This window comes from Morchella importuna (assembly GCF_003444635.1).
Source record: "Morchella importuna strain M04M26 chromosome Unknown Morimp01GS002, whole genome shotgun sequence".
Taxonomy (NCBI): domain Eukaryota; kingdom Fungi; phylum Ascomycota; class Pezizomycetes; order Pezizales; family Morchellaceae; genus Morchella; species Morchella importuna.
In genome coordinates this window covers 600,464-625,346 of record NW_025763399.1, presented here as the reverse complement: position 1 = coordinate 625,346, position 24,883 = coordinate 600,464, and the positions used below count along the sequence as shown (strand labels likewise).

At 48.4% G+C, this 24,883-nt stretch overlaps 11 protein-coding genes across 11 annotated transcripts; 5 read left to right on the top strand and 6 right to left on the bottom strand.

Annotated features, from left to right (window-relative positions):
* Positions 1 to 1,348: 1,348 nt before the first annotated feature.
* Positions 1,349 to 1,795, bottom strand: LAJ45_01056 (uncharacterized protein; the record flags this gene model as incomplete). The annotated part of the gene is made up of 1 exon (XM_046110654.1): positions 1,349 to 1,795. The coding sequence occupies one exon, from the start codon at positions 1,793 to 1,795 to the stop codon at positions 1,349 to 1,351; it is 447 nt and encodes a 148-aa protein (XP_045975832.1).
* A 2,176-nt stretch (positions 1,796 to 3,971) lies between these two features.
* LAJ45_01055 (uncharacterized protein) lies at positions 3,972 to 4,817 on the top strand (the record flags this gene model as incomplete). The annotated part of the gene is made up of 1 exon (XM_046110653.1): positions 3,972 to 4,817. The coding sequence occupies one exon, from the start codon at positions 3,972 to 3,974 to the stop codon at positions 4,815 to 4,817; it is 846 nt and encodes a 281-aa protein (XP_045975831.1).
* A 1,357-nt stretch (positions 4,818 to 6,174) lies between these two features.
* Positions 6,175 to 6,978, bottom strand: LAJ45_01054 (uncharacterized protein; the record flags this gene model as incomplete). Its single annotated transcript, XM_046110652.1, has 1 exon — positions 6,175 to 6,978. The coding sequence occupies one exon, from the start codon at positions 6,976 to 6,978 to the stop codon at positions 6,175 to 6,177; it is 804 nt and encodes a 267-aa protein (XP_045975830.1).
* Positions 6,979 to 9,016: 2,038 nt separating this feature from the next.
* LAJ45_01053 (uncharacterized protein) lies at positions 9,017 to 10,558 on the top strand (the record flags this gene model as incomplete). The annotated part of the gene is made up of 3 exons (XM_046110651.1): positions 9,017 to 9,212; positions 9,269 to 9,332; positions 9,484 to 10,558. 3 exons carry the CDS (start codon positions 9,017 to 9,019, stop codon positions 10,556 to 10,558), a joined length of 1,335 nt encoding a protein of 444 aa, XP_045975829.1.
* A 1,937-nt stretch (positions 10,559 to 12,495) lies between these two features.
* On the top strand, positions 12,496 to 13,953 carry LAJ45_01052 (uncharacterized protein; the record flags this gene model as incomplete). The annotated part of the gene is made up of 1 exon (XM_046110650.1): positions 12,496 to 13,953. The coding sequence occupies one exon, from the start codon at positions 12,496 to 12,498 to the stop codon at positions 13,951 to 13,953; it is 1,458 nt and encodes a 485-aa protein (XP_045975828.1).
* Positions 13,954 to 15,185: 1,232 nt separating this feature from the next.
* Positions 15,186 to 15,668, bottom strand: LAJ45_01051 (uncharacterized protein; the record flags this gene model as incomplete). The annotated part of the gene is made up of 1 exon (XM_046110649.1): positions 15,186 to 15,668. The coding sequence occupies one exon, from the start codon at positions 15,666 to 15,668 to the stop codon at positions 15,186 to 15,188; it is 483 nt and encodes a 160-aa protein (XP_045975827.1).
* Positions 15,669 to 16,169: 501 nt separating this feature from the next.
* Positions 16,170 to 16,385, bottom strand: LAJ45_01050 (uncharacterized protein; the record flags this gene model as incomplete). Its single annotated transcript, XM_046110648.1, has 1 exon — positions 16,170 to 16,385. One exon carries the CDS (start codon positions 16,383 to 16,385, stop codon positions 16,170 to 16,172), a length of 216 nt encoding a protein of 71 aa, XP_045975826.1.
* Positions 16,386 to 18,015: 1,630 nt separating this feature from the next.
* LAJ45_01049 (uncharacterized protein) lies at positions 18,016 to 18,768 on the top strand (the record flags this gene model as incomplete). The annotated part of the gene is made up of 1 exon (XM_046110647.1): positions 18,016 to 18,768. The coding sequence occupies one exon, from the start codon at positions 18,016 to 18,018 to the stop codon at positions 18,766 to 18,768; it is 753 nt and encodes a 250-aa protein (XP_045975825.1).
* A 1,992-nt stretch (positions 18,769 to 20,760) lies between these two features.
* On the bottom strand, positions 20,761 to 21,932 carry LAJ45_01048 (uncharacterized protein; the record flags this gene model as incomplete). The annotated part of the gene is made up of 2 exons (XM_046110646.1): positions 20,761 to 21,507; positions 21,570 to 21,932. The coding sequence occupies 2 exons, from the start codon at positions 21,930 to 21,932 to the stop codon at positions 20,761 to 20,763; spliced, it is 1,110 nt and encodes a 369-aa protein (XP_045975824.1).
* A 742-nt stretch (positions 21,933 to 22,674) lies between these two features.
* LAJ45_01047 (uncharacterized protein) lies at positions 22,675 to 23,255 on the top strand (the record flags this gene model as incomplete). Its single annotated transcript, XM_046110645.1, has 3 exons — positions 22,675 to 22,729; positions 22,795 to 22,965; positions 23,029 to 23,255. The coding sequence occupies 3 exons, from the start codon at positions 22,675 to 22,677 to the stop codon at positions 23,253 to 23,255; spliced, it is 453 nt and encodes a 150-aa protein (XP_045975823.1).
* Positions 23,256 to 24,272: 1,017 nt separating this feature from the next.
* LAJ45_01046 (uncharacterized protein) lies at positions 24,273 to 24,758 on the bottom strand (the record flags this gene model as incomplete). Its single annotated transcript, XM_046110644.1, has 1 exon — positions 24,273 to 24,758. The coding sequence occupies one exon, from the start codon at positions 24,756 to 24,758 to the stop codon at positions 24,273 to 24,275; it is 486 nt and encodes a 161-aa protein (XP_045975822.1).
* Between the last annotated feature and the right edge of the window lie 125 nt (positions 24,759 to 24,883).

Here is a 24,883-nt window from a genome sequence, read left to right as displayed (position 1 = left end):
CATCTAGACGGCATAAAGAAATATGCGGGACAAGAAAAACAAAAGCTAATAAAGAGATATAGGCCTATGGGCTGGATAGATCGCCGAGGAAGATAGAGAAACCAACCAGGGAGGCTGAATGCTCACAAAGTGCCTGAGAAGCTGTAAGAACCGAAGGGGTATCGTTACTCTCCGGTCATAGGTGAGAGGACCTGCATGATGATGCAAATCGACCTGTCACAGATCAAAAGTAGGCGTTCCAAAGAGAACTTATGTAATACTCTTATCGCGGTTTTCGTGGTCGTCAGTTCGGCTTGCCACTCCCGATTTGACATCCAACAGGCAAATCTTCGGCGTTCATGATGGTGTTTCGAGGCATAAAGGAGAGGAGGTGATGACAGATACTAGATTATCAGAATTGACGGGGAAATAATATGACCACAGACTTTGGAGTTTGCGTCAAACCAATGGTGAGTGGCTATAATGTGGAGGGAAAGGCTAAATCATGCATGCGCGCATATGCCTCTCCAAGGATGAACGACTAAGAGGGGTAGCTGTAATTGGTTTGTAGGGTGTACTCCGGGGGTATGTAGGCTTATGTATTGGAGTTGCTGTACGTTGAAGAGAAGAGTAAGAATTGGATTCACCACCTGGTTAAGAAGAAAGGTACAAATGAGATACATAACTATAAGCTCGGCAGAGGGTGTTAGAGGGAGTATTACCAATGTTGTGGCACCGTAACGGCCAGTGCTGTATCGAACTACGTGTAGCCCCTAACACCACATGTCATCCACTAGCGCTACTGGACCGCTCTTTATGCCTTAAATAAAGCTAATTTCAATTACGTGTGCCCACTTTATCTGTCCTGTCACTCTAGTTCGCAAGGGGGTGGCCAGTCGGTTCGTAGTAGATTGTGACTGCAGGGTTAGGTTTCCCTCTGGCCTGCTTTGCCCTCACTTCCTTAAATATTACTTCCGGCGCATTAAGTTATGTGTGGGCGAGGTGTGGTCTAAGGGTAGACACCTCGTTCGGGGATGATACACTACACCGTAGCGGTTGTTCCCATGTCCATCGTTAGGCCATGGGTTCGATACAGGGGTGGGAGGGGTACCTGATAGGGATGGTATAATAACTCGACATTCAATACCTATATGTTGAAAAAGGCCATACGCACGCAGCGAGACTTTTTGTTCTTTCTCTTTTCGAATTTTTTTGTCTATTCTTGGCATTTCTGGAGCTTGTTAGCTCGAACATGCTTGCGAGCCTCGAGCGTTGAACATTCATGAACCACACGCACTAAGGTACCGAACAAAAAAAAAAAAAGAAAACAGAACACATGGAGAGAACCCAAACTAAACACCATATCTCTCTATTTTTTTTGTCTTGTCAAATAATTCTCATTCCGGCGCACAAGATCACTCAACTCCCAGAAAATTTCGGAGTCGTTTCTCACCCCCCACACCGGCTTTAATTCCACCGCATCCTCATCCGTCGACCCGGAGTCATCTTCGGAATCATCCTCACAATCATCCTCAGACTCGTCTTCAGTCTCAACGTCATCCGCGGAATCATTCGTATCATCTGAATCATCCGAATACTCATCTATGGGCTCACGTACAACACCTCCCTCTTTCGCCTTGCTTCTTTGCTTCAAAGCATACTCAACGATAGACTTTGAACGCGCCGAAGTATCTCCGTATGGAACGAAATAGCCCAGCGTTGTACCTTCCTCATTTTTGGCGTTGCTATCGAACTTGATCGTTCGTTCCGACTCCGGTTTGGCGGCAAGTTGTGTTTTGAGGCCGATATTAGACATTGTAGGTTGCTGATTATGTATGCTTCTGAGGAAGTTCGGATTCAAGCTGACGATAGTATACCACCACAACTAGTAAAGCAACTGGTGAAGCAACGGCCTGGATGTTATAAGCGTCTAAAGCTTAAGGACTCCAATTCTACGGGAGTTAGGAATCTCCGGGGCTGGCCCCAGGGGTACGCCCCATTCAACATGGGCATCTTCACCTGTTGCGGTAGTAGTTCCCACTTTTATCCCATAATCAGCGACTTTGCTGCTGTTTATAGCGATTATGTCATGCGTACCTGGGTGAGACTCATCATCACCCCATGGCATCCGACTCATATTTCACAATTACAACCTAATAACACGCGAGAAAAACACTTGGAACTTCATTGGCATTGCATGATGATATTTTATGCAACTCTAACTAATAGAATACCGCATATTGCTATGAGCAACAGAAAGAGAAAAAAAAGAAAAAAAAAGCCCGCCTGCTCCGACATAAAGCGAATATTCTCCCGCTGCACAGCAGCCGGTTCATCTGCGATGCTCTATATCAGCGTTGCGTGCGCTGAATATACACATATATGCATGGAGTTTATCTTGGAGGATATCATCGATGATGGTGGCTTCGCCCAGCCTTATGTGTCTTATGCTTGGTTTCACGCTCCTTCTCGGATTTTCGCAACCCATCTGCGGCATCCTTCGGCACTGTGTATCCACCCTTAGAGCTACCATCGTAAGCCTTTGAACTCGTGTCAAAGTGCACTGAACGCTGCTTCTGAGGCTTGGGAATGGCTGCTTGTCGGTTACTCATCGTGAAAGTAAGTGTCGATAGTTGATGGAATAAGTTCGGGAATCTGATATTGTGTGATAAGAGTTGAGATAGATCGATGAAGACTTAGGCGCTGATGGTTACATATACTAACTGGTCGGATCGGTATGTGATTCTATGTGAGCTCTAAGCTTGTGGTTTGATTAAGGTCAGGTGTCGCGGGGATGCGCCGTTGTTTTCAAGAATGCTCGCTGACCTAATAGTAATTGACGTGATACTAGGAAGTGCTATATCATCAATTCCTCACTACACTCTTTCTCGTTTCCAGGCGTATACACATATATGTTGCTTTCCACGACAAGGATATTTTCGCGCATAACATCAACGAATCAAGGATCCGGTACATCATATCTCACTCGGCATGTGCGCCAAGATCTGGATCAGGGTCGCCTAGCCGAGGAGGACGACATGTCAATGATCAAAGATAACCGAAGAACATGACACCATCCACGTACCATTCCAGAATCTTATAACAACGCGAGATTTACCTCCTAAAGTGGCTCGTGTTGCTTCAACTTTGTTTCTCGGTAAAGAAGCTAAGAGACCCGTACCAAGGCCAGGGCAAGGGTTCCGGTGAGAGCTGTCTCACCGGCATGAACATTAACGTTTCAGCGTATTGACCTCGTCGTTTATATAGAATAAAACCCTTGTTCAACTGGGATAAAGGTTTTGCCGCAAAGCCGAGATCAAGGTTTAGCCCTCGGCTACCGAACGACAGTGGCCGATAAGGCATATGGTCTCACTCCGGCCGCAGATATATAAGATAAATTCAATCTATCTGAGGATGAAGAGGAAGGGACGGACCAGCTTCCGCAACACCGGATATGCATCACCTTTCGCTAATGTACGAAACTCACTTTGGCGTTGGATGGTGCAATGTATTATTACGCTCTGTACCGGGGGAGGGGATCACTGGTTGGTAGATCTTGCGCTCGGCTCGATCCCGGTGATCTGAGACATGTTGTTATATGAACCACAGTCAGGTCGCTCGCTGAGACGAGGTGCAAGTGCAACTTTGGATTGGAACTTCGATGGCGCTGCGCGTTTACACTCTTTTCTTTTTTCTTTTCTTTTTCAATATTTTATGAAGGTTAGCAATTGGTGATTCCTATGTTCACTCTTGGTCGGATGATCAGTCCTTGGCATTTATTTGTATTCGCAGGTGTAATGAATTACGACTCTTGAAGCTAATAGTATGATTCATATAGTTTCAATCCGCAAGCTATTTATAACCTACAACACGGATTCCATATCTGTTGCTCTTCATACACTCATTTGACTTGCTCAATCACCCCAACGTTCTTTACTTGTACGACATTACGCAAAATTCTAATTCCCCCCTATCGAAGGATACCACCCAACATGCAACTCTACCAACTTCTCCTACTCCTCCCCTTCACCCTCACTGCAGCCTCCCCGCTCCACTCCCGCGCCACAAAACCCGGCCTCGCATATTCCCCCTATAACGCAGATGGCAGCTGCAAAAAGCCAGAGCAAGTCACCGCCGACCTCAACAAACTCAAAGGCTTCCCGCTCATCCGCTCCTACGGCACCTCCTGCGACCAAGTCAAGACCATCATCGCCGCCGCCAAGCCAATCGGCATGAAGGTCATGCTCGGCATCTACGAGCTCGGCGATGTCTCTAAGGAAATATCAAAAATCATTGCCGACGTTGGCGGGAACTGGGGTAGTATTGACTCTATCTCAATTGGCAACGAGCACATCCACAACGGCGCCATCTCTCCAGGAGACCTCGTTGCCAAGATTTCCGCCGCGCGCAAACAACTCAAGGACGCAAAGATCAACACCAAGGTCGTGGCGACAGATACATTCGACGCAATCATCAAGTACCCGGGCGTGTGCCAGGCATCCGACTTTGCGAGCGTCAATATCCACCCCTGGTTCGACCCCAACACTGCGGCGAGCACCGCAGGGCAGTTCATGAAGAACCAGATTGCACGCGTTGAGAAGGCCTGTCCAGGGAAGACTATTGTCGTTGCGGAGACCGGCTGGCCGTGGAAGGGGGATACGCATGGCAAGGCTGTCGCTGGGAGACAGCAGCAGGAGACAGCGCTGAAGGAGATCGTCAAAGTGACTGGGTCGACCGGAATATTTTTGGGGCCCTTTGACGATACCTGGAAGAAGGATAACCCTGGCAGTTTCAATGCGGAGAAGTGGTGGGGTATTGCGAATCTGGGGGTTTTCTAGATGGGGGGCGCCATAGGTGGCACTTTTCTGTTCTATAGCTTTTTTTTCTTTTCTTTTTCTTTGGGAGAGAGAGTGTGAGAAGGGGTGTTTATAGAACTAGGGGGTGCCGAAATGTGAGATTTCGGAGAAATTAATTCTAATGTCATTTGAGATGATAAATGCAGTCATCTGGAATGATTAAACCATGTTTCTTTCTTCCTATTCTTCTTCTTCTCTTTACGCTTCTTGTGTTTTTGGCGTGGAAGGCGGCGGTGTTTAGTTTATAGACGGCTTCTTTTCTTTCTTTTCTGTGCTTCTCTTCCACTTTTATATATAACTTCGATCTAGGGTACTAAATCTATCTGTATATAACAAACAATATTCCGAACTAATCTAGGATTTTGAGTAGCGGTGTCTCACTATCCACTATCATCAAGAAATTTTGCAATTGGCGGGTGACGATATGCGCCCAAGAATCAAGAGCCTATGATAACCCTACACCTAAACCCCCTATCTCTTTCTTTACCTGTCTGTATAGAACGTTGAGTGTGCGGTACTGCACTGGAATATACACGTCGTAACAGCCCCCGAAAAATGACCGCTCCGCCTGCTCCTCCCACTCCGCCCGGGATGGTACATGTACTTCCATAGGCCAAATGCTCCGGGCCGACAGAGTAGCTAGCTAGCAGGGAAATGAGTAACATAAGGCTTTATTTCCTTCCCCGATTAGCCAACCTGGTTTGGATTGAAAGTATAAATTGAGTTATATAGGGCATCATGAAACAATTCCGGTTATTAACGAACGAGAATCTCTCTGAGATAATACTTTAAACTAGTCCCTCTGAGCTTGCATAAAGTACACTAGAGATTTCACGATCACATGGCATACTAGAGCTCATGTGGTCACCAGCACAAATCCTTACAGTTCAACTAACACGATCCAATCCTGATTCATATTAGTGTTAAAGAGGGACACGTACCACTGCCCCCAGTCAACCTGCACAGACCCCCCCATGGGAAACCCGAGTGATAGTTTATGACTACGCTTAAACCCAATCCTCTCCGGGGGCGACCGAGTGATATATCATGACACAAAGGATTGTAGAGTCATTACTTCCCCATGATCTTTTTCGTTTGGAAGCGATTTAAAGTCTGCTATAGAACTAGAAGTTACAGTTGTAAAGAAGCCATTAAGAAAACAAGTCAAAGACCCCGACACCGCCGGGGAGGACAGTCAACAAAACAAAAGCCGAGCAAAAGTAAAAGTAAAAGAAAAGTCCGAATTCCATGAGTGGAGAAGATAGAGGAGACACTAGAAACTACAAACTAATGACTAACACTAGGAATTACCTGTACAGACGACCCCCTTCACTAACACTCAAGCAGCAACCCCCATGATCCAGTGGCCCCCAATTCTTCCCAACACCCACCCAGCACCCACATACAGCGCCACCAACTCCCTACGCAAGTTAATGACGCCATACCTCCTCTCCAACATTCGCTCTTTGTGCCTAAAGTAGTTGAACACACCGACCTCCAGGAACCGCCACAACACCACCAGACACGTCCTGTTGAACCCACGCAGGACCACCTCCCCCGTGGCGAGCTGCTCATTAAACAACGCCACGAGCTCGGCCACAACCTCGACCGCGTGGTCCCCGTCGCGGATGAGCTCCGCCATTGCGTTGTCGTCGTCGACACGGTTGGTGCGCCTGCGAACAATATAGAACAGCGACTGGGTCACACGCTTCAGCGTGTCTTCGGTCACCTTGGTCGTTGATTGCATCAGCTTGATGAGGAAGACTATACGTCTGGTAGGACTGTGCGCGACGGCTTGGTAGAATATTGGGATGCGGGGATTAAGCGGGCTCCGTCTAAAGCGGCGCATGAGGCGCGACAAGGTTAGTTGGGGGGTGCGAGAGAGTAGCATCTGGTCGAGGTCTGTGGACCAGAGCTCGCGGGTCTCGTCGTGAAAGTGGGCATCGGGGGGAAGGTGATCGCGTGGATTCAGCACGGGATCGGCGGGTCTGATGATAGGGGAGCCTGGTTGCTGTGGTGGTTGGTTTTCAGGAGCAGGCATCACTGATTCAACCGCGTGGGGAGCTGTCTCAACATGTGGTTGCCCGGGGGGATCCGCTCTGGGGGTTGCGGGAGTGGAGCATGTAGCAGACGAAGTTGCCATTGTGGTAGGTATTTGATGTGGAGATAGTTGGATAAGTATAGATTCAGGAGGCTGAGCAGTAGGTGTAAGAAGATTATATAGGTATTGGGACTGGTGTGGACGGTCCTTGTCAGATCCTGGTGATAATTTATTAAATTACAGAGACCTACCAGGGCTATATATCCTTTTCACAGTTTTTTATGGACAATATGTCACCTCTGATTGGAGCAATCCTATCTTGCTATTGAGCACTTTGACAGCGGAACGTATCAGCGTGCAAACATAAAACTCGAGCATTTAGGTGTCACCTACCTTTACCGGGAAAGATATCAGAGTATATCCCTACTCTGCTCGTTTTAGATTTATAGCAGTGATTTGATCGATTGATACTATAGACAGATACAACGTATTGTGGTGACGATATATATCCTAAGGTCAAGAAGGAAGAAGGTAAGATGGAGAAGAGGTTGAGGTGAAGAATGTTCGATCTAATTTGTAGGGTCCGCTAACGGGAAAAAGGGGGGTTAATTATTGGTAGCCACTTCAGGAAGTGCACCCTGCAGTGAGCACGTCATGATGAAGTATACTGTTTCAAGGCGTACCAACCTTAGACATCTACGTGCACCACATCCTTCGAGAAGTACTAAGCAGCTACACCAACAACTTTCCCTTCTCCATGTCGTGAAATGATCATGGAGGCACCTATAATAACATTTATCGTCTGTCATAGACCAACCGGTGATCAACATCCACCCTATAATGGTGACTCCTCACCCCATCAAGATCCTCCGATGCTTTCTTGAGATAATGTTGATTTTTAGAAGCAGGGCGGCGTTGAGAGCTAGCTCTTGTCTACGGACATCGAATACTTAATTACAACTACTAAGACTGAGAAGTAAACGGCGATGGTTGATCAAGCTACTTATACTTCATTCTATGCGCCATATCTTTCCTAATCGTGTTAAACACGTTGTTTCCATTCACAGAACAGTCGCCAGCTGGCCAACAGCATGTATGTCCGGAAATAACCCAGAATACCCCACTTATTTTTGGTTATCTTATCTTATCTTATCGTATCAGGAATCAGGTTGATGTGTACTCCAAACATTCGCATACTTGTCCTCTAGACTCTAGCCCGCCATGTCGCCTGCCCACTTAGGCTGGGATTTTAATGTTGAGGGAGTGCTCTTCATCCCCCAGCCTCACCTTTTCCGACTTGTCTTGGTGTCATCTATCAAGTACAGGCTGGCCCTAGTTGGCCTCTCTGCATCCCCGGTGGTTCTCTCCACCATGCGAATGACCAGGTTCCGTCCACCATCTTGTAAGGAAACTCCGTCTACACTATTTTCCCAGAGCGAGGACATTTTTAAAACACCACTTTCATAGAATCACTACCCCAGCTAATCATAGGAGGCGGCAATGAGTGAGAACATAACTCTAATTCTCTGTATATGAATACTCACTTATACTTAGGCTCTGATCTTGCTACATGTGCTAGATCTGGTTGCTCTCCTAGGAAGGGAGAATCCTTTCTTGTTGTTCTGCTCACATGGGGAACTAGGCCAGGGTTTCTAACGGTGCAAACAGGTTCTAGATTCAGAAAAAGACGTACCAGCCGCTACATCAGGACAGTCAAACCGGAGCAACTATACCAGCTGTTGAAGTGGAGGGTTTCATGAACCGGTTTAGCCACCCAAGCTGCATGCGCAGCCCCACGCCCCCGCGTGTGGGTGTCCGCGTAATGGCTGGAATTGGGGGTTCGAGCCCAAGAACTACCCTCTCCAGCTGACCAAGTGCGGCATTCAAGCTCAAGAACAGGCAGCTTATAAACGGTTTAAACTGTCAGTATCATCAGTTTTGAAGATTCATGAATAGTTTAACCGTTTATTTAAGGAGATAGGTACTCTACCAGCTATTCGGTTAAACGTTTGATTACAAATAGTTTAAATTACATCACTCGCAAACCACTGGAGGCCCCGTAGTACGCGTCCTAAGACACACACAGTCGATATCGAGTGATAATGCATGATCCAGGTTCGAACTTCCTGGTCAATATGAGATGGGAGTGGGGCGTGAAGTCGACGTAGCTCCAATTAGGATGTGCTATTTGAATAAGGCCATACACCCCTGGTCTATGGGGCGCAATAATAATAGTAGGAGCCACAGCACCACCATCGATATCTCCTTGATGCATCGCACACACCCCACCAGTAACACTGCAGCTGGTGATCTGATGACTAAAGCTACCGGTCAAGGTACACAATCACAAAGGCAAGGGAGGAGCCTCACAGCCTGAGATACTGAACTGCAGAGAAGCCCTTAATATCTGAACTTGTTGTGCATAGAATGAGAGACGCCGAGACTGGTATTCTTAAGTATCCAAAGCACACTACACTTCCTCATTCCTTCACCTTCTTACTTCTACAGACCACTATTAACCGTATCAAAGAGCCCTATACACCCATACCATCCTCACATACACCACCACCGCAACCATGGTTTTCCAATACCCACTCGAGCTTCTAGACACCTACTTACACCCGAAACCCGCTCTCACCGCGGAGGAGTCTACCCCGCAGGCCGCGACCCCTGCCCCCGCCATGTCTACAGTCTCCAGAGCCCCGTCTCAAATGGGCTCAAGCCACAGGACCTCCACCGCGAGACCAGGAACGGCCACTTCTCAACTACGGCCCCATCTGAAATAAGTCGCGCAGGCTACTTCTCCAACTCAGCAACACCCCGCGGCGAGGTACGCAGCAGGACGAAAGTAGTCACCAGCCAGGAATCCGAGCACACCGTATACGATACCAAATCGCCCAGAGGCCCTGGCCCCCACGGATCCAGGCTCTCCAGCGACGCCGGATCACGCCCTACCCATATCCAGGCTTATACCGCCGCGGACATCGCGGCAGGCCTGTGCCCGAACCCACCTCCCCGCCCAAACACTCCATCCCGCCCGAACCCGCCGCCCCGGGCGAGCATCCCTGGTGCCCCACGTCGCGAAGGTACTAAAGGGTCCACAAGCAACGTACCCAGCCTCGCCTCCACCGCTGATGGTGACACATCGTCCGAGCGTCGCGAGCGCACCAGAAACTGGGTAAGCTATGCCCCTAGCCAAAGCTCTACTACCAATGGCGTGCTAGGTCTCGGGCGTCGCCCGTCCATCGGTTCTATGAGGGGGCCTGTCTTTCAAAACCCAGGCTTGGGTGCTACTCCGCGTAGGACCTCGCAGCGACAGAGAGCTTCGGACCCGCGTGCGCGACAGAGCGCTTCGGACCTGCATGCGCGACAGAGCCTTTCGGACCAGCGTGCGCGACAGAGCCTTTCGGATCTGCATGCGCGACAGAGTTCTTCGGACCTGCGTGCGCGACAGGGCTCTTCGGATCCGCGCGCTGCGGCGGCACCGTCTATGGTGTACGGTGGGGCGGGGGAGGCACCAGGAAGGAGGGGAGAGCCGTCGTTGCCCCGCCGCTCAGGTGGTGGTGAATCTGGGAGGACGCTGAAGTCGGCCATGAAGGGAGTTGGGACGGGAGAGAGGGGGAAGTCGGTGAAGTTTGCGAAGGAGAAGAGTACGAAGTATTATCATGGGGCTGGGAATTAGGTTCCATAGTCGCTGGGATGGTGTTTAGGATCCTGGGATGTCTTCTGAGATTTGGTAGACTTGTTGGGTTTTGTGTGTTTGCTCAACCCTCGGTTTGGGAGTGGTAATGGCTGTTTGTCGAGGTAGTGCTGCGATGGGTATCTGGATTTTAGAGTAAAGGGATGTTTAATGACACTTCATGAGATTGTGCCATTTTTTATATCGTTAGAGCTACATTTATTTATCTCCCCACCTACACCATTCATGTCCTTATAGGTAGTAATTGTGAGCAGTCTTGAACAATTACGGGAGGTGAACTGTAGCAGGTTGACCAGCCTGACCTATCTCTAGCACCAATTGCATCAAGTCGTTTTTCCTTCGCCTCGATCTTGGGATGGAGATTTATAGCTCAGAGCAGGTGTTTCCTGCGTAGAAACAAATGATTAAAATGATTTAAAATGATATAGTTTTGGGTATGCGTGCTCTGCAATAACACAAGATGCAAGATGGCACAGTTCCCTCCTACGTTCAGAATAGAAAGTCACACCCCCCACACCCTTTCAAACCTTTCATCCCCTCAAAACACTGAAAATTAAAATAGCCTCCTAATATATCTCGCTACAAAAGTCGGGAACAGAAGACGAGTCGACTTAATTGTGCCAAGGTGGAGTGGAAACCCTAACCGTTCTTATGCAATTTGGTACCAAACGTTAAACGGTGCCATCTTGTCTCATGTGTTATTCGGTGCAGGATAGACACGATTCAGCTGCTACGTGGCTGACTGAGCTGGTCGAGCAGATTGAACACCTGTACGAAACCGGGTTTATTTGGCACCATAGCAATCATTCGTCTTCAACACTCCTCGACACTCCTGCTTGAGCATAACCGACAATACTTGTCGCGGTCATCCAAGAGCCAGCAGTAGTATTCTAATGATTTCTATACATTGTAATTCTTGGGGCTTTGTCGCTAACATAGGTCGTTTGGTCACAGTTAATAGGAATACCTCTCGCGAATATGGTGGACAGTGTAGTTCTTGATAGCGAAGTACTTCGTGCCCCTCCTCGAAGCAAACACCTCGAGGTGACACGAGATACCCTTCTACTAGCCCAATGTACCTCGATACATGGTATATTGTTCGACTCGAATTGACTCGAGTCAACCCAATATGTACTCTCCGGACTGCTGGAATGCAGGTACCCGTATAATATACATCCCAGATGATCGAACCAGGTAAGAACTACTGAAGATCCACTGGAAAGTCTTTCCCCGAGTAACATCGACACAACTCGAGGTATAGGTCTATATGGCTCGAGGCAGCCTAACTGATCTCCTCAGAGGAACAGGTGACTCGATACACCCCGTCCTCCTCGTCTCCATGCGCTTCGTGGATCACATTGATTGTATTCTTTCGATTTGGGCCTACCTGCGGCATTTGTCGCTTCTTGGATAGGCAACGACGATACATAGTTAATCCGGGAGTGATTGAGAGTCCATGACCGTGTGATTATCTATGGCAGGCCGGATATCCTGCGCATTCACCAATTTAGATTATGAGAATCAATATCAATGGGTGTGAAATAACTACATAAATAAAGCTAGTGAGTCAGAATTCTATGCAGGCAGCCATGATACGTTCTTCACAGCATCCTGAGTATGTCAACCACCGATAGAATCCGTCTTGGTCCCCCATCAACATTTTGGATCGGACGAATGGCCAATAACCAGACTATTGGCCAAAATAGTATTCCGTGAGAGGGTCAAAGAGGCAATGTAATTTAAGTATTCCTGCCCTCTCTGTCCCCCTGTTCTACAAAGCTACACGCACCATTCGTCTTTCGTAGCAAGCACCAAGCGCACAGCTCGTGCAAAGACATCTCTATATCTCCTTTCCAAATAACCAAGTACCTGGATACCGATCTCTCACGTACACCAAGCGCCACGCACCGGAAGCACATATGTCATCATTCTCAAACCCCCACGATCGCTCCGAACTCACGGGCACAAACCGACTTCCGCCAGTACAAGAGACCCGCGGTGCAACAGTCACCAAAACATCAACCCGGGAGCGCACCGTCATCTCCACATTTACAAGCTTTGCCGCGCTCCCCCAACCAACAGATGCCTCCGAAGGCGATTTCCAGCCGCCACCGGTCCAGCCCATCACGACGGTGTCTCTAACACCGCCGCCAACGGCTACGGCTACGGAGGTTGTAGTGGTAGTCTCTGTCCCCCCAGTTGAGCCGACACAAGCGACGACCAGTATCTTCATGAGACCGGCGGGTACTACGTTCTCCATGCCAAGTACCCTGAGAGTAAGTACCTCGACTAGCAACACGCGGACTTCCTCTTATTCGATCCCGAAAGCATCAAGTACAGATATTGGGCTCCAAGTCGTCTCTACAACACCCAGCCCCAGCCCCGCAGGCAAGGGTGGTGGGGGAACCACGCTCTCCCCCGCCCTCATCGCCGGCATCAGCGCCGGCGCTGCGGTGGCCATCGTTGCCGCAATCCTTACCGCTCTGTTCTTCCACCTGCGTCGGCGAAATAAGTATGCGGTGGACAAAAAAACAATGCTAAAACGGGAGATCGGAAGGCCGGTTCCTATATCTACTTCCAATGAGGGAGGAGGGTCTGCGGATGCTTTCTTCAGGGCAGGCGGCGAGAAGCCAATGCTGTCGCCACATGAGAGCGAGGCAATGCTCTTGCCGCGTAACACCAGCCCCACGACACAGTCATCGGGATACGGGTATGGACGTCCTACTTCATACACAGCTGCTGCTGACAATAACGCTGCCATCTCCTCCGCACCCCAGACGCCGATAACCCCTGGCGCCCCATCCCCAACCTCTGCTGCCGGCCGTGGCTACTACGGCACCATCCCCGTCATCGTGGAGCCACCCGCCCGCGCAGTGCCAAAACGGCCTGCGCGGCCCGCATCCTCCTTCTACCCCACTAACAGTGATGAACTAGAACCATACGCCGCCCAGCGCCTAGAGAATCCCTTCACTAACATCTTCGCCCCCTCTGCCTATGCCGACGCTGGGAACCCATATGCCGTGAGGTCGGTGACTCAGAGGACTCTGAACGTCCCCAAGAGTAGTCATGTGAGTGACCGCGAACCGAGTGTGTTGTCGGGGGCAGGAGGAGGCGCACTTGAAATGCCAGATTCTGCGAGTTACTACTCGGTGGGCTATACGAACGAGTATCTCAAGGGTGGCGTGCGCGGGTCGAGGATGACGACTCTGAGTGAGGATGAGCCGAATGGGGCGCTAATGGGGTCGATCTTGGAGCAGTGTGAGTCTAGCCCCCGCCCGCATCCGCGCCTAGGAGAGGAGGCAGAAGAGCGATGGTATGGCGCGGGGGCAAGTGGTGGTGGGAGGAACTTGATAGGGAGGGGGGGTGGGGGTAGGTGAATCGTTGAGGTGGGGGGTTGGTTTGGTCGGGTTTTTTTCTGTCGGTGTTTGGGTGGTTGTTGTGTTTATTCGGGGTATTTGTGAGAGGTTGGGGTTATTTTTGTGGTTAGCATGCAAGCAACAGAATTCTTTGCGTAGTCTGTAAATTTTTATAGAATTACCTGCTTCGGTAGGTGATATGCATTATTCTCTTGTATCTCCGTAGTTTTGTTTGAAGAAATGGCGGTGAAGTGAAGATGGATGGATCAAGAAGGGAATAAAGATCACTGTTCTACTGTGTTCAGCTGCATTCGAGCAAGGTTTGCATTATCTCGGGGTTTGAATTTCAATGTGTATTATGAGGCCATATTATACTCGTACGCAACTGCTTTCCTAATTCTGTATAAGTGAAAAAAGATGATACATCAAGTATAAAATAGGGATAACAGAATTTAATATAAATAAACATCCTCTCTTAATACCCAAGAGTATACAGGTCAAAACAGAGCACGCCAAGATACGAGTGATACCCCATGATCCCACCCTGCCGATCCGTTCTACATGCAAGCCATCTCCTGCCCCATGCTAACCTCTAACTTCAACCTTCATCATCCGGTTTCAACCTCTCCATCTCAGTCTCTCCACCTGAGCCTGCACTGTCACACTCTCCATCTCGGGGAAATAGAAATCCGCACCCACACCACACCGAATGTCACTGTAACTGGAAGGAGCTACATGCTACGCGATCTTCTCTTCCGCCTGCATAGAATATGACGATTTGCACTTATTCTAAGGCGTTGTCTAACTTCAGAGGTTAGATATCACGGAGCACGGGTGATACTGTTATGTTAGCCTGTTGGCTTGATCGATGAAAGCAATCTCAGACCTGGTGCGTCAGGTACCTATGGGGATGAGGGGAAGCTGCTTTATGTCAACTCTGTAGGTACATTGAGGGGTACGTTAACTCTGAACGGTGCGTTGATCAACCCACTTCTGATGAGCCTAATTATCATTGACCAGCGATTTAGATTTTCTGCTGTGGAAGGCTTTGATTACCTTCCTTTGTTTTATCAAAGGCACCAACTCACCAGCGGCGGGGCAGTTATTTCCGGTTACTTCGGCAGCACGCATGCGGGGACTTCAAGCCATATTTAAACACAAAGATACAGAGAGACTCTCGCATATTCTTCAACCTCGAAAACATAATTCATTTGCATATTCTAAATCGCATAATTCATAACGTTAACCTAACTCTACACAATACCACACCACACTAACCCCACTACAAAGCTCACCACGCCCCAGAACGACACCTCCAACGCCACGGCCACACCAGTCACGATCAAAAACAAGGCCAGATACTTACAAAAGCCTGTTATACGCCTCCCCCCCATTTTGGTCCTTCTTCTACCCACCACCTCCGTGCTTAGAACGCACACGTCCTCCATCTCCTCCTCTTCCGGGATACTCTGCAGGCGAGGCAAAAACCTCAGAAATCTCCCATTTGCGCGCCGCTTCCGGTACTGGTGGCGGAGACCGATGGTGCGCCCTTCGGAGTTCTCCGTGATCGTCCAGCAGGTCTTGGTGTAGAGGATCAGGTGTGAGCGACAGCTCGGGAGTATTCTTCGGTAGGGGCGGTAAGTGCGGTGCGCCTTAGAGCGTGGTAGCTGTTGTACCTGTGAAGGGCGGGCACTAGGAAGTGCGGTAATGCATGGGCGAGGTTCGTGGTGATCCATCGTTGGGTGATGGACTCTGGCGCTGGAGGTTAGGGGTGCGTGTACGCGTAGGGTCATGTCCTGGAGGGTGAGAGGTGCTTGGTCTAGGGTGGTTAATATAGCTGTTGATCTTAATGTTCTATGCCATAGATCTTGTTATCCTTCCTGGGGTGTGTCACAGAAGGATGCACCAATAGCAAGCTGGGATTCATTTGGAACTCTGTGGTTGGATAGCAGATGTACGTTTCCCCCTCTTTGATGTACTCGACGACTGTCAATCCGGCGTCTTGATGGTAATTTGGTGCGCTAGATACCTTAATTTATTCCCTCTTAAGCTCGATCAAGCTTTCGGTACACTCGTTCCGCTATATCATATCATCCGAACCAACCTTTTAATATCCCACCGCAAGGTCAGGACCGTATCGTTAAACGCGCCTAAGCATACGCAAAATCAATCAATACTCGAGGCACGAAAACAGCAGTACCCTCTCCCTCTCAACATAACCACACCACCCCGCATCTCTACTTCTTTGCCTTCTTCGTCTTTGGTCTCTGAAACCACTCCTTCGTTAACTTCCTCGCAACTGCAATCACATCACCATCAAGCTCCATCATCTCAAGCTCGTCCTCTGTCTCTTCCCAGATTGTTGGTAGCCGCGGATAGAACCGTAGCCTATTAAACGGCAGTGTCGGGATGCCCCACATATCCGGAGGGCCGCTGAGATTATTGTTCGACATTTTAAAGTTTGGGGGTATTTAATCTAGTTACTTTAGTGGTGGAGAGCTCAGAGAGACTCTTGCGGGGGTTTTATACTCGTCGGAAGAAGGGTTTGAATTTATTCTATGCGTTTGGGCGCGGTATGGTCATCGGTCCTGCTGTGGAGGCAGGTGGAGCCTACTACGGCCTAGGCCGCATTATAGACGCTATTCGACTTTCCTTATATATCACTGGAAAGACCTTGAGTCGATGATCGCAGAACTAATGACCGGAGCTGTCCTGTAAGGAAACCCGCCCAGGTTTTACACTATCCCGGCCTACTCCCACCCCCGACTGTAGAGGAATTCTAATTTTTTGTTCGAGCAAAACATACGCCCTCTCTATCCTTATCGCAAGACGAGACGATATATACGAGTCTTGTCAGTGTTCCGGTTTCGACACGCCACCCATGTCGGAGCAAGAGAGAATCATGCTAAGTCATGAGATCTCACTCGCACTCCTTGGAGCTGCAAAACCTCTTATTCCACGTCGTGCCAATTTGGCCTAATCCGCGCTCAAATCCTGGATATATTGAGTACCCTAAAGAAGACTGGCGCAGTTATTTGTAGGTCTAATCTTGAAGTAACCTACCCCTCTCCTAGCTTTCCCGATAGCGCACCTCGCACGGTACTAGTTTGTAGGAGAGAGGAGGTACGGGTAGGTCAAGCTTGTTTGTCGCTGTTAGTACTCTATCAAGATCCAGCGAAAGCTGGCCACAATTGATCTCTCGATATGAACGTCCTTTTACCCTAACCTTGCAAGGGCACCGCGTGTGCCGGGTTCCAGAGGAGGGACCCGCGGGACGCGGTCATGAGTTTGAATATGCTTAGCCTGGCTACCTGATATAAGATTTCGGATCAAAGATATGTTTCTGTGTGGGGTTTGAAACACTCTGATCTGTGGGTGGCGTGTTTTGCACCTGGCACGTGCCATGACTGTCAATGATCTACCTGATCGCTGCGATGTGCCAAGCCAAGCCTAAGGACCGAGTGAGATTCTATGTCCATAGCAACACGGCGTCTCATAAGCCTAACTCTGTAACTTTAGAGGAACTTGCTTGACACCTTTCAGGTTCCATCTAAAGGTCCCGGAGTATTGTACGAGAAGAAATGAATCTGACCACCGACCATAGTTCTCCTGGCTCCGACAATAGCACCTGGCCTATTCCGCCCCATCCATATAGCTATAGGTCAGAACTCACCACCTTTGAAAGAAAACTCAACTAACTATTTCATCACAAAATTAGATAATGGTTAATAGTTTGGACAACATCTAGGGCTACTCGGTAAACCTAAATATAGACTTCGATTGATCCGGAGGTCCTAGTACTAGACTGCGATATAATGGTGCTCACAAATTAGCACTACACTACGTGGCCAAATTCTAATCCCCACTTATGGCTTTATATACTGGTAATTCTATGTTGAATATATTCCGGTACATTCTATACATTTTATTGGGAATATAGCAATGACCTCCCATTGAAACCACATGAGTTGGCATGTGCTCTTTAAAGCGGGGGCAATGCACTACGGACATCCCCAAAAGCACACCGGAAATAGTTTCCAAACACGCCTGCCACCTTTATTACAAATCACTTTACCATCAAAAATGAGTGCATCTGGATGGAATCTAGGAAGGCAAGCTACCTTCCAAAGTCGCTTAGACGAAATTTGGGGTTCGCTGCCCAATCATCGCACCCCTGAGCTCAGGGACATCATTTCAGGAATTTTACCGAGAATTACTACTATTGCCTCCGACATTGATCATGGGCGGCATCTCAATGCTCGTACCAGAGACAATGCAGTGAGAGCGAAAGTCCTTCTGAGCAGCTTAGAGGACCTCCAACCCCACACACATTTAGAACTGCCTAGAGGAAGCCAGTCTTGTCAGAATACACTAGATCTCTTGAATGATCTACTTGCAGAAATCTACAGTACTGTACCGGTTGGAAGGTACTTCCACCATGGCCTAAGGGCCAAGATCCTCCAAGCTCAGAATAAAGAGTACTGCAGACCAAGAGCACGGGACCGCGAATTGCGAAGGGCGCTATATACGGCTTGTGACAGCTTGGTTGATCTTGCATTTTATGTCGAGCATTATGATCATTTGGAATTCAACGAAGCTATAAAGTCACAACTACTGGAGGAGAAGGCAAGATTATTGTTTGATAGTCATTTCAAACTGAGCGATAGGTACAACGACATTGGTGGCCGGGGGCATATCATTCGTCAAAGTGTGTTAGCCCTGGGACATGACTTGGGTTGGAATATTGTATTCAACATATTACAACCAGACGCTCGCGTGAGACTTGGACTAGTAGCGGGTACTCGAGTCAGTGATGATCTATATCTTTACGGATAACTAAGAAAGCGTAGGCCCTTCGCTAGTATTATGAAGGGACATCAACTTTCTTCGATACCTTTGCATCCACAGAATGTTGATAATTCAAATTTTTTCTTTTGTGCCGATACTATTAATTTCTCTTGAGGTTTATGAAGACTTATTTACCCATCCTGTATTCTAAACTGATCAATAACACGTTATTATATTATTATTACCTCTCTATTATCTTATTAATGATCTCACGCACTCCTTGACCCGAAAGTCATCATATAGGAATAGTCCTGCTTCCATATTCTACCACCCTGGAGAGGCGTCCCGTGAGGTAATCTACATATCCAGGGCGTAGCGAGTAATTTATTATGTAGCTCCATCATTCCACCCTTCCGTCATACGATCACCATCCCCCTCATCCTAACTCCTATCAACCCTACGCCACTAACCTGCCAGAACAATCACCTACTTTCAATCCATTATCACGGCATAGGAGAACCCTATATTTAAAGATGGGAACTATTCTCACCCTTCTTCACGTGGTCTTCACCCCCTGGGCCCGCGTGCCGTTCCCTATATTCCGAGCCAATCCCCCGCAGGCCGAGATTAAACCCCATATTACCAACAAGCAGTGCCACGAGAAAGGAGAAGACGGTATGGCCCGCGAAGTTGACACCAAGGAATATAGGCAAACCGATAAACTTGGGTGGTCCACCTACCTTGAAGCTGCGAGGAAAAGCGAGTTGTATGGCCCAGAATTGTGATATGATACACCACACAATTCTAGCTACACGCGTATTGGGTTTTTCTCGGAGGAGATTCAAGTAGCTATGGCTATGTAGGTCTTTCGGAGGTGATGGGTATGTAGCAATATGAATAAATTACGGAGCCCCCGTCGTAAAACTATCACTCGCTCTCTTTGAGAGATTCACTCAAAAATAGCTCGAAACAGAATTAAGCAAACCACTGTTCCTCTTATTGTGAAAGAGGTATGCTAGAAATCCGCATACAGAGCGTGTGATAGAGTATATTCCTTAGCTGATCGTTTTTATACTCTGATTAGCGGTTCCGGTCTTCACTCCATTCTTTACCTCACCGTCACATGGCAGTACGTTCTCTATATATCGCTATAACCACAGATCTAGTGCAAAACGATTAGTACCAGGCTTTGTAAGAGCACCGTATATATCAGCTTCGGTAGCATAAAGAGACTTGAGCCGCAACCCATACTCCATCGACGGCATACGGTAAAAGATGGTTAGATATGCCATTAATTTCATTGAAAACCAAACGTTGCCTTTTATATAGCAAATCCCTACACTAGCGCCGCAACGTGGCCCGTGCGCTCAAGCCTCACGAGTGATGTTCTGTGACTCATTGCCAAGGCGAGTGATCATCCATGAAGCGCGCTTGCCGGATTCATATAAGGGCGAAGCTCCTAGCATTTCGAAAATCTCACATCACTCTCATATTAAAATCAAGCTGATCTGAAAAATTAAATTCACTATCATAATGTGTAGGAGAACGTCACTTCGTTCCATGTCATAAAAATCCCAGTCATAAATAATCCTCCGTTAATGCCCATAAAGAAATTAAAACCGCGGCATAATAGCGCGCAAGAAAAACTAACGTAAAACACGTACCAAGAGAATACCCACAGTCTGAAAACAAAGGCCAGAAACGTCAACCTGAACAATCCCCAGATTCCAGATCCATGTTAGGAAGTTCTCGGAGGTAAAAAAGGATTGGAACACTACCTGCCCAGTGCAAGTACTTACGAAAGACCCGAAAAAAAAAGATTAGCCATCCCTAGTCAGGAAAATAAAGAAAGTCTCATCCTGTAAGAAATCAGCAAACACCAAGGAAACCCCAGAAAACCCGAAAACGTATACGCGGGAACCCTAAACCGTCAAAAAAAACCTAAAAGAAAACCCCCCCAAAGGCCAAACCCGTCAACCAAAACCACGGAAACGAACTCCCCAAACTCACATAAAAATATTAGAAACTCAGAACAAATACCTACCCTCTCCTAGCCCTCCTCTCCTCCCTCCTAGCATCATCCCGCCTACTCCTCTGTCTATCCTCATCCCGCCACGCACTCGACATACTGTCCTCAGGGCGGAGCGTACTGTTGGTACTCCCCGCACCCCTGGAGCCACCACCCAAACTATCCGAAGTAAACTGACAGTTGATGTTTACCTCCTGCACACCACCACCTCGGGCACCTGATGCCCTACTCCGACTCCCCGCACTTGCAGCAGGGGGCGGGCTTCGTATCGTGCGCGAGTCGCTCCTCGCACCCGGGGGTGCACTTCTCCTACCTGCAATCGCACTATGTTCTGGGACTCTCACGGAGCGCGAGTCACTCCCGCGCGAGGTCCCCGAGCTCGAGTGATGGGAGTGTCTCGACACATGCGATGGCGCTTCTGGAGCGGCAGGCGGACGACTCGGTCCCCTTGTGACTACCGTTGCCGGGCGCTGGATGTAGTCGGTCCTTCGCGAGAGCGAAGGCGCCTGATATCCGGATGGGGAAGGGGCAATCATACCGATGGGAGGCCTAGCTGATACCTCATAACGTGGCGATTGGCCCATATGCCCAGCGTGAGATCCGCCATGACTTACCCTGGTTGTGCTGCTGCGGTGCGATGCGTGGCTAGGAGCATGGCTGCCAGAGATGGGCTGAAGGCTCATTTGACTGTGCCGTGAAGAGGAAGAATGTGTATTGCTACGCGATGGTGCTGAGCTCCTAGCCACACTCTGGGCGCTCTGCGCATATGAATGTGATTGACTATGCGGAGCAGAGGTGATTGCACGGCTACGCGACGAACCTGAAGCCGGGGTCGCGCTGTATGGAGGCGCGGGGGCCCTGCTTGAATGTTTGGAGCATAATTAATTGTTACATTATATGTGGGCGGTGGAGAGGGCTGCGGCGGGCTCGCTACGGGAGGAGTGGCCACTACACCTGTCCCGACATAAAACCAGGATGGCCTTGCACCCCGATCAACAATGTATGCTGCGGGAGGTATCATTGGCGGTTCTGGGAGGGTATCCGTTAGCGCCGGCGGCGGGGGGATAGTGCCGTAGGGCATATAGGCACCGTTAGGGATGTTGGCTATTGTTGGAGAAGCGGGGGTTCCGAAGGTACCAGGGACCCGGAGGTCTGGGTTACTGCACCAGTTAATGTGTTCCATAGTAGCGGTTGTGATGAAGTCTTTCAAGGTAAGCTAATTCGTAGGGTTGAACTGGGTTAAGGAAGTTAGAAGAAGTGTTGATCTACTGTTGATATCGATAGGGGACTTGAAGGTGTAGACGGCGCTGACTATAGCGGCATCAGAGAAAGATGGTAAATTCTATTCCAGGGGAGGGGGACAAGGGACCTTTTATATTCCCAAAGGCTGCTACCACCCTGACAATATATATCTGAGTGACACCAACAGAAGATATCCAGGGCCCCAAGGTGACTCCCAATTGAAATGGAAAGCTATGAAACTCCAAATCCCAACAAAACCAATTCTCCCAGACCTTCAGTTTACCATAGGCTTTTAACGATGGTTATTCTGGTTTGGGGCGTATCTTTGGTTCCTTGTAATGTATTTTTGAGCCACAAATACCTTAACAAGTAACAAAGCTTATTGAGCCCTCGTTCTCGGCAGCCAGTAGCAGTCGAGATACGCCTTTCCATAATATGATTCTACCTGTAGAGTATTACCTTGCTACCTAACGGAAGGCTCTTGAGTAATACAACATGCGCAGAAACTGTCCAATAGAATTTTACCTCTTTGATATCGAAGTAGCATAAAAACGTCTCCACTTGATTTCTACTCAGAAAGTTAAAAATCAGTAACACATCTCAAACCATTTTATTACAACCAAAAACTATCACCCAAAACATATTTTAACACCCCAGAAACTATGTGCCAGTACGACATAACCATGTATCCCTTCTGCGGGCAGGGAAAGGAAATCAACTGCAGCCTTGCTGCCACTTGTGAGCCACTCTTAGTTTCCTCCTCTTACAGAAGGCACCTTGCCAGGACTAACATCATAAAATAGCCGATAACACATGCCGCCGCTACCCTTTCGAGGGATGTAGGGAGTTCCATGCCACTGGAATTCCATGCCTAAAATTCAGAGATTTCCACTCCGAGGCCGCGTTCTGCAGGGCAGTCGAGGCTCAAAGAGACACTATCGTGCGAGTCTCGTTCGAGGATTGTAACCTTGGCTGTAAGCCCTGTCCCTCCTTCATATATCTCTCTTTGAAACATGAAACTAACATATGTGGGATAGGTCATGGCGCACTTAGTTGCAAAATGGGGATGAAGAAGCGAGCCACGGATCGGTTCAATAGGCCTGTGGGTCCACCACCAGAGAGAAGGAGGGTGCGAACACACGAGAAGTCAGCGATGAAGAGATGGTTGAGTACCGTTCAGAGGGGCTCACTTGACCTTACGTCGAGACAGATGTATGAGAGTGATGGTGGCAGCCCGGAGGAGTATACCTGTGCTACACCTTAGTTGTCAGTACATTCTGTTGTTTAATGGGGGGATTTTAGTATAGATTAGGTGCTGGCCACTAAGCGTTTTTATTTCTTTTAGGTTTTATAGCTGAGGTGGATTTTTAAATACCATGGATAATCGAATTGATGGTTTTTAATGGATTGAAGTCTAGTCATTCATCTGGTACTGAGTTCCTTTGGTTGTTTTTCCCTCATGGACGGTACTATTGGGAGTTGTTTCAGGAGAGTATCTCCGTTACTTCATCAGTTGAACTACCACAATCTATAACTTAACGTTCTATCTCTCTCGTGAAGATTCCCAGTCTTTGATTCCGCCACCCCGGATTATTACGTAGCTTTCAACCTCATGTCAGGCAACTTGTTCTCAGTGACGTGGCACTATATGATCTCTTAGAGTTGCGTCCTAAACACTCACACACCAGATCAACCAAAACATCTTGGTTTATTACAATGGTAAAGCTTGTATTCCTTTTATATTGCCATTCTCGATTCGGTATGTACTGAATTTTTAATCAGTGCATATGTACCGTTTCAAGAGCGGCTAGCTAGAGGTTGGTGCGCTCGAACTATTCTTTCGCGCTTACTAGCATCACTCAATTAGGATTCGAACAATCTTTGAAACCTAGTCTACCCATCAAAATCAGTTTCATGAGAGATGGTCGTTGCGGGTGGTCAGCCATTCACAAGGAAAGAGACATATTTAAGATTACTCTGGCATGCCAGACACCCAGGCCCTACATCTTAGTCTCCCAAATGGAGCAAACTCACGACGGATCTTGGGCCTTGTTACGGAACAAAATATAGTTCCCTTTCATGCTTTCCGGAAATAGGTAAATATATCAATTAATTATTGAAGAAGGCAACCTGACGCAAAAATCACACAAAGAAACCTCGATCACGGCAAGGTTGACAAGTCAGCCTACATGCCATCCCGCATCCCTGACGGCCAACCCAGCATAAAAGTAAAAAACGAAAATCACGCCATACATAATACTCCTACGCAGCTGCTCCCGCCCTAGGTATTTCTCTCCCAACTCTTATCATACCTATACTGCTTATCCTCATACCCCCTCTGAACCCTCCTATTCGGCCCCGTAAATATCCCGCCACTGATAGTCCTAGTCGCGGGCCTCCCAAACCTATCCGTCTCCCTCTTCGGGGTCCCAGCCTTACATCCGAGAGAATCTATTGACCCCCAAACTATTAGCCATGCAGCCCTCAAGGCGACAACTGCCTCCGGAAACATTTCAAACTTACTACTTTCCAGATCACAGTCATTATAATCCACCTTCACCACCGTATCCGGCAGTTCCATCAGTGCACACCGATACTCTGTCTCATCGTTATTATAGGTGACACAGGGCCCGCTCATGCCTTCTTTGGCGCGCTCGCAGAAGGCGATATTGTACCGGCGGCAGACGCCGTTGCCGTAGTTCGTATCCGCGTTGCGGGCATACTTTGGGGCAACCTCCTTGTATGGGTGCCCGCAGAAGGGGTACATGATGATCGTGAACTTGCACATATTTTGATGTTGATATCGCTAAGGTGGTTATTGGATAGAGCAGTGTTGATATTGGAATCTAATCGGACAGGGGGAATCCGGGGGTGGGGCAAAGCTTAAGAATC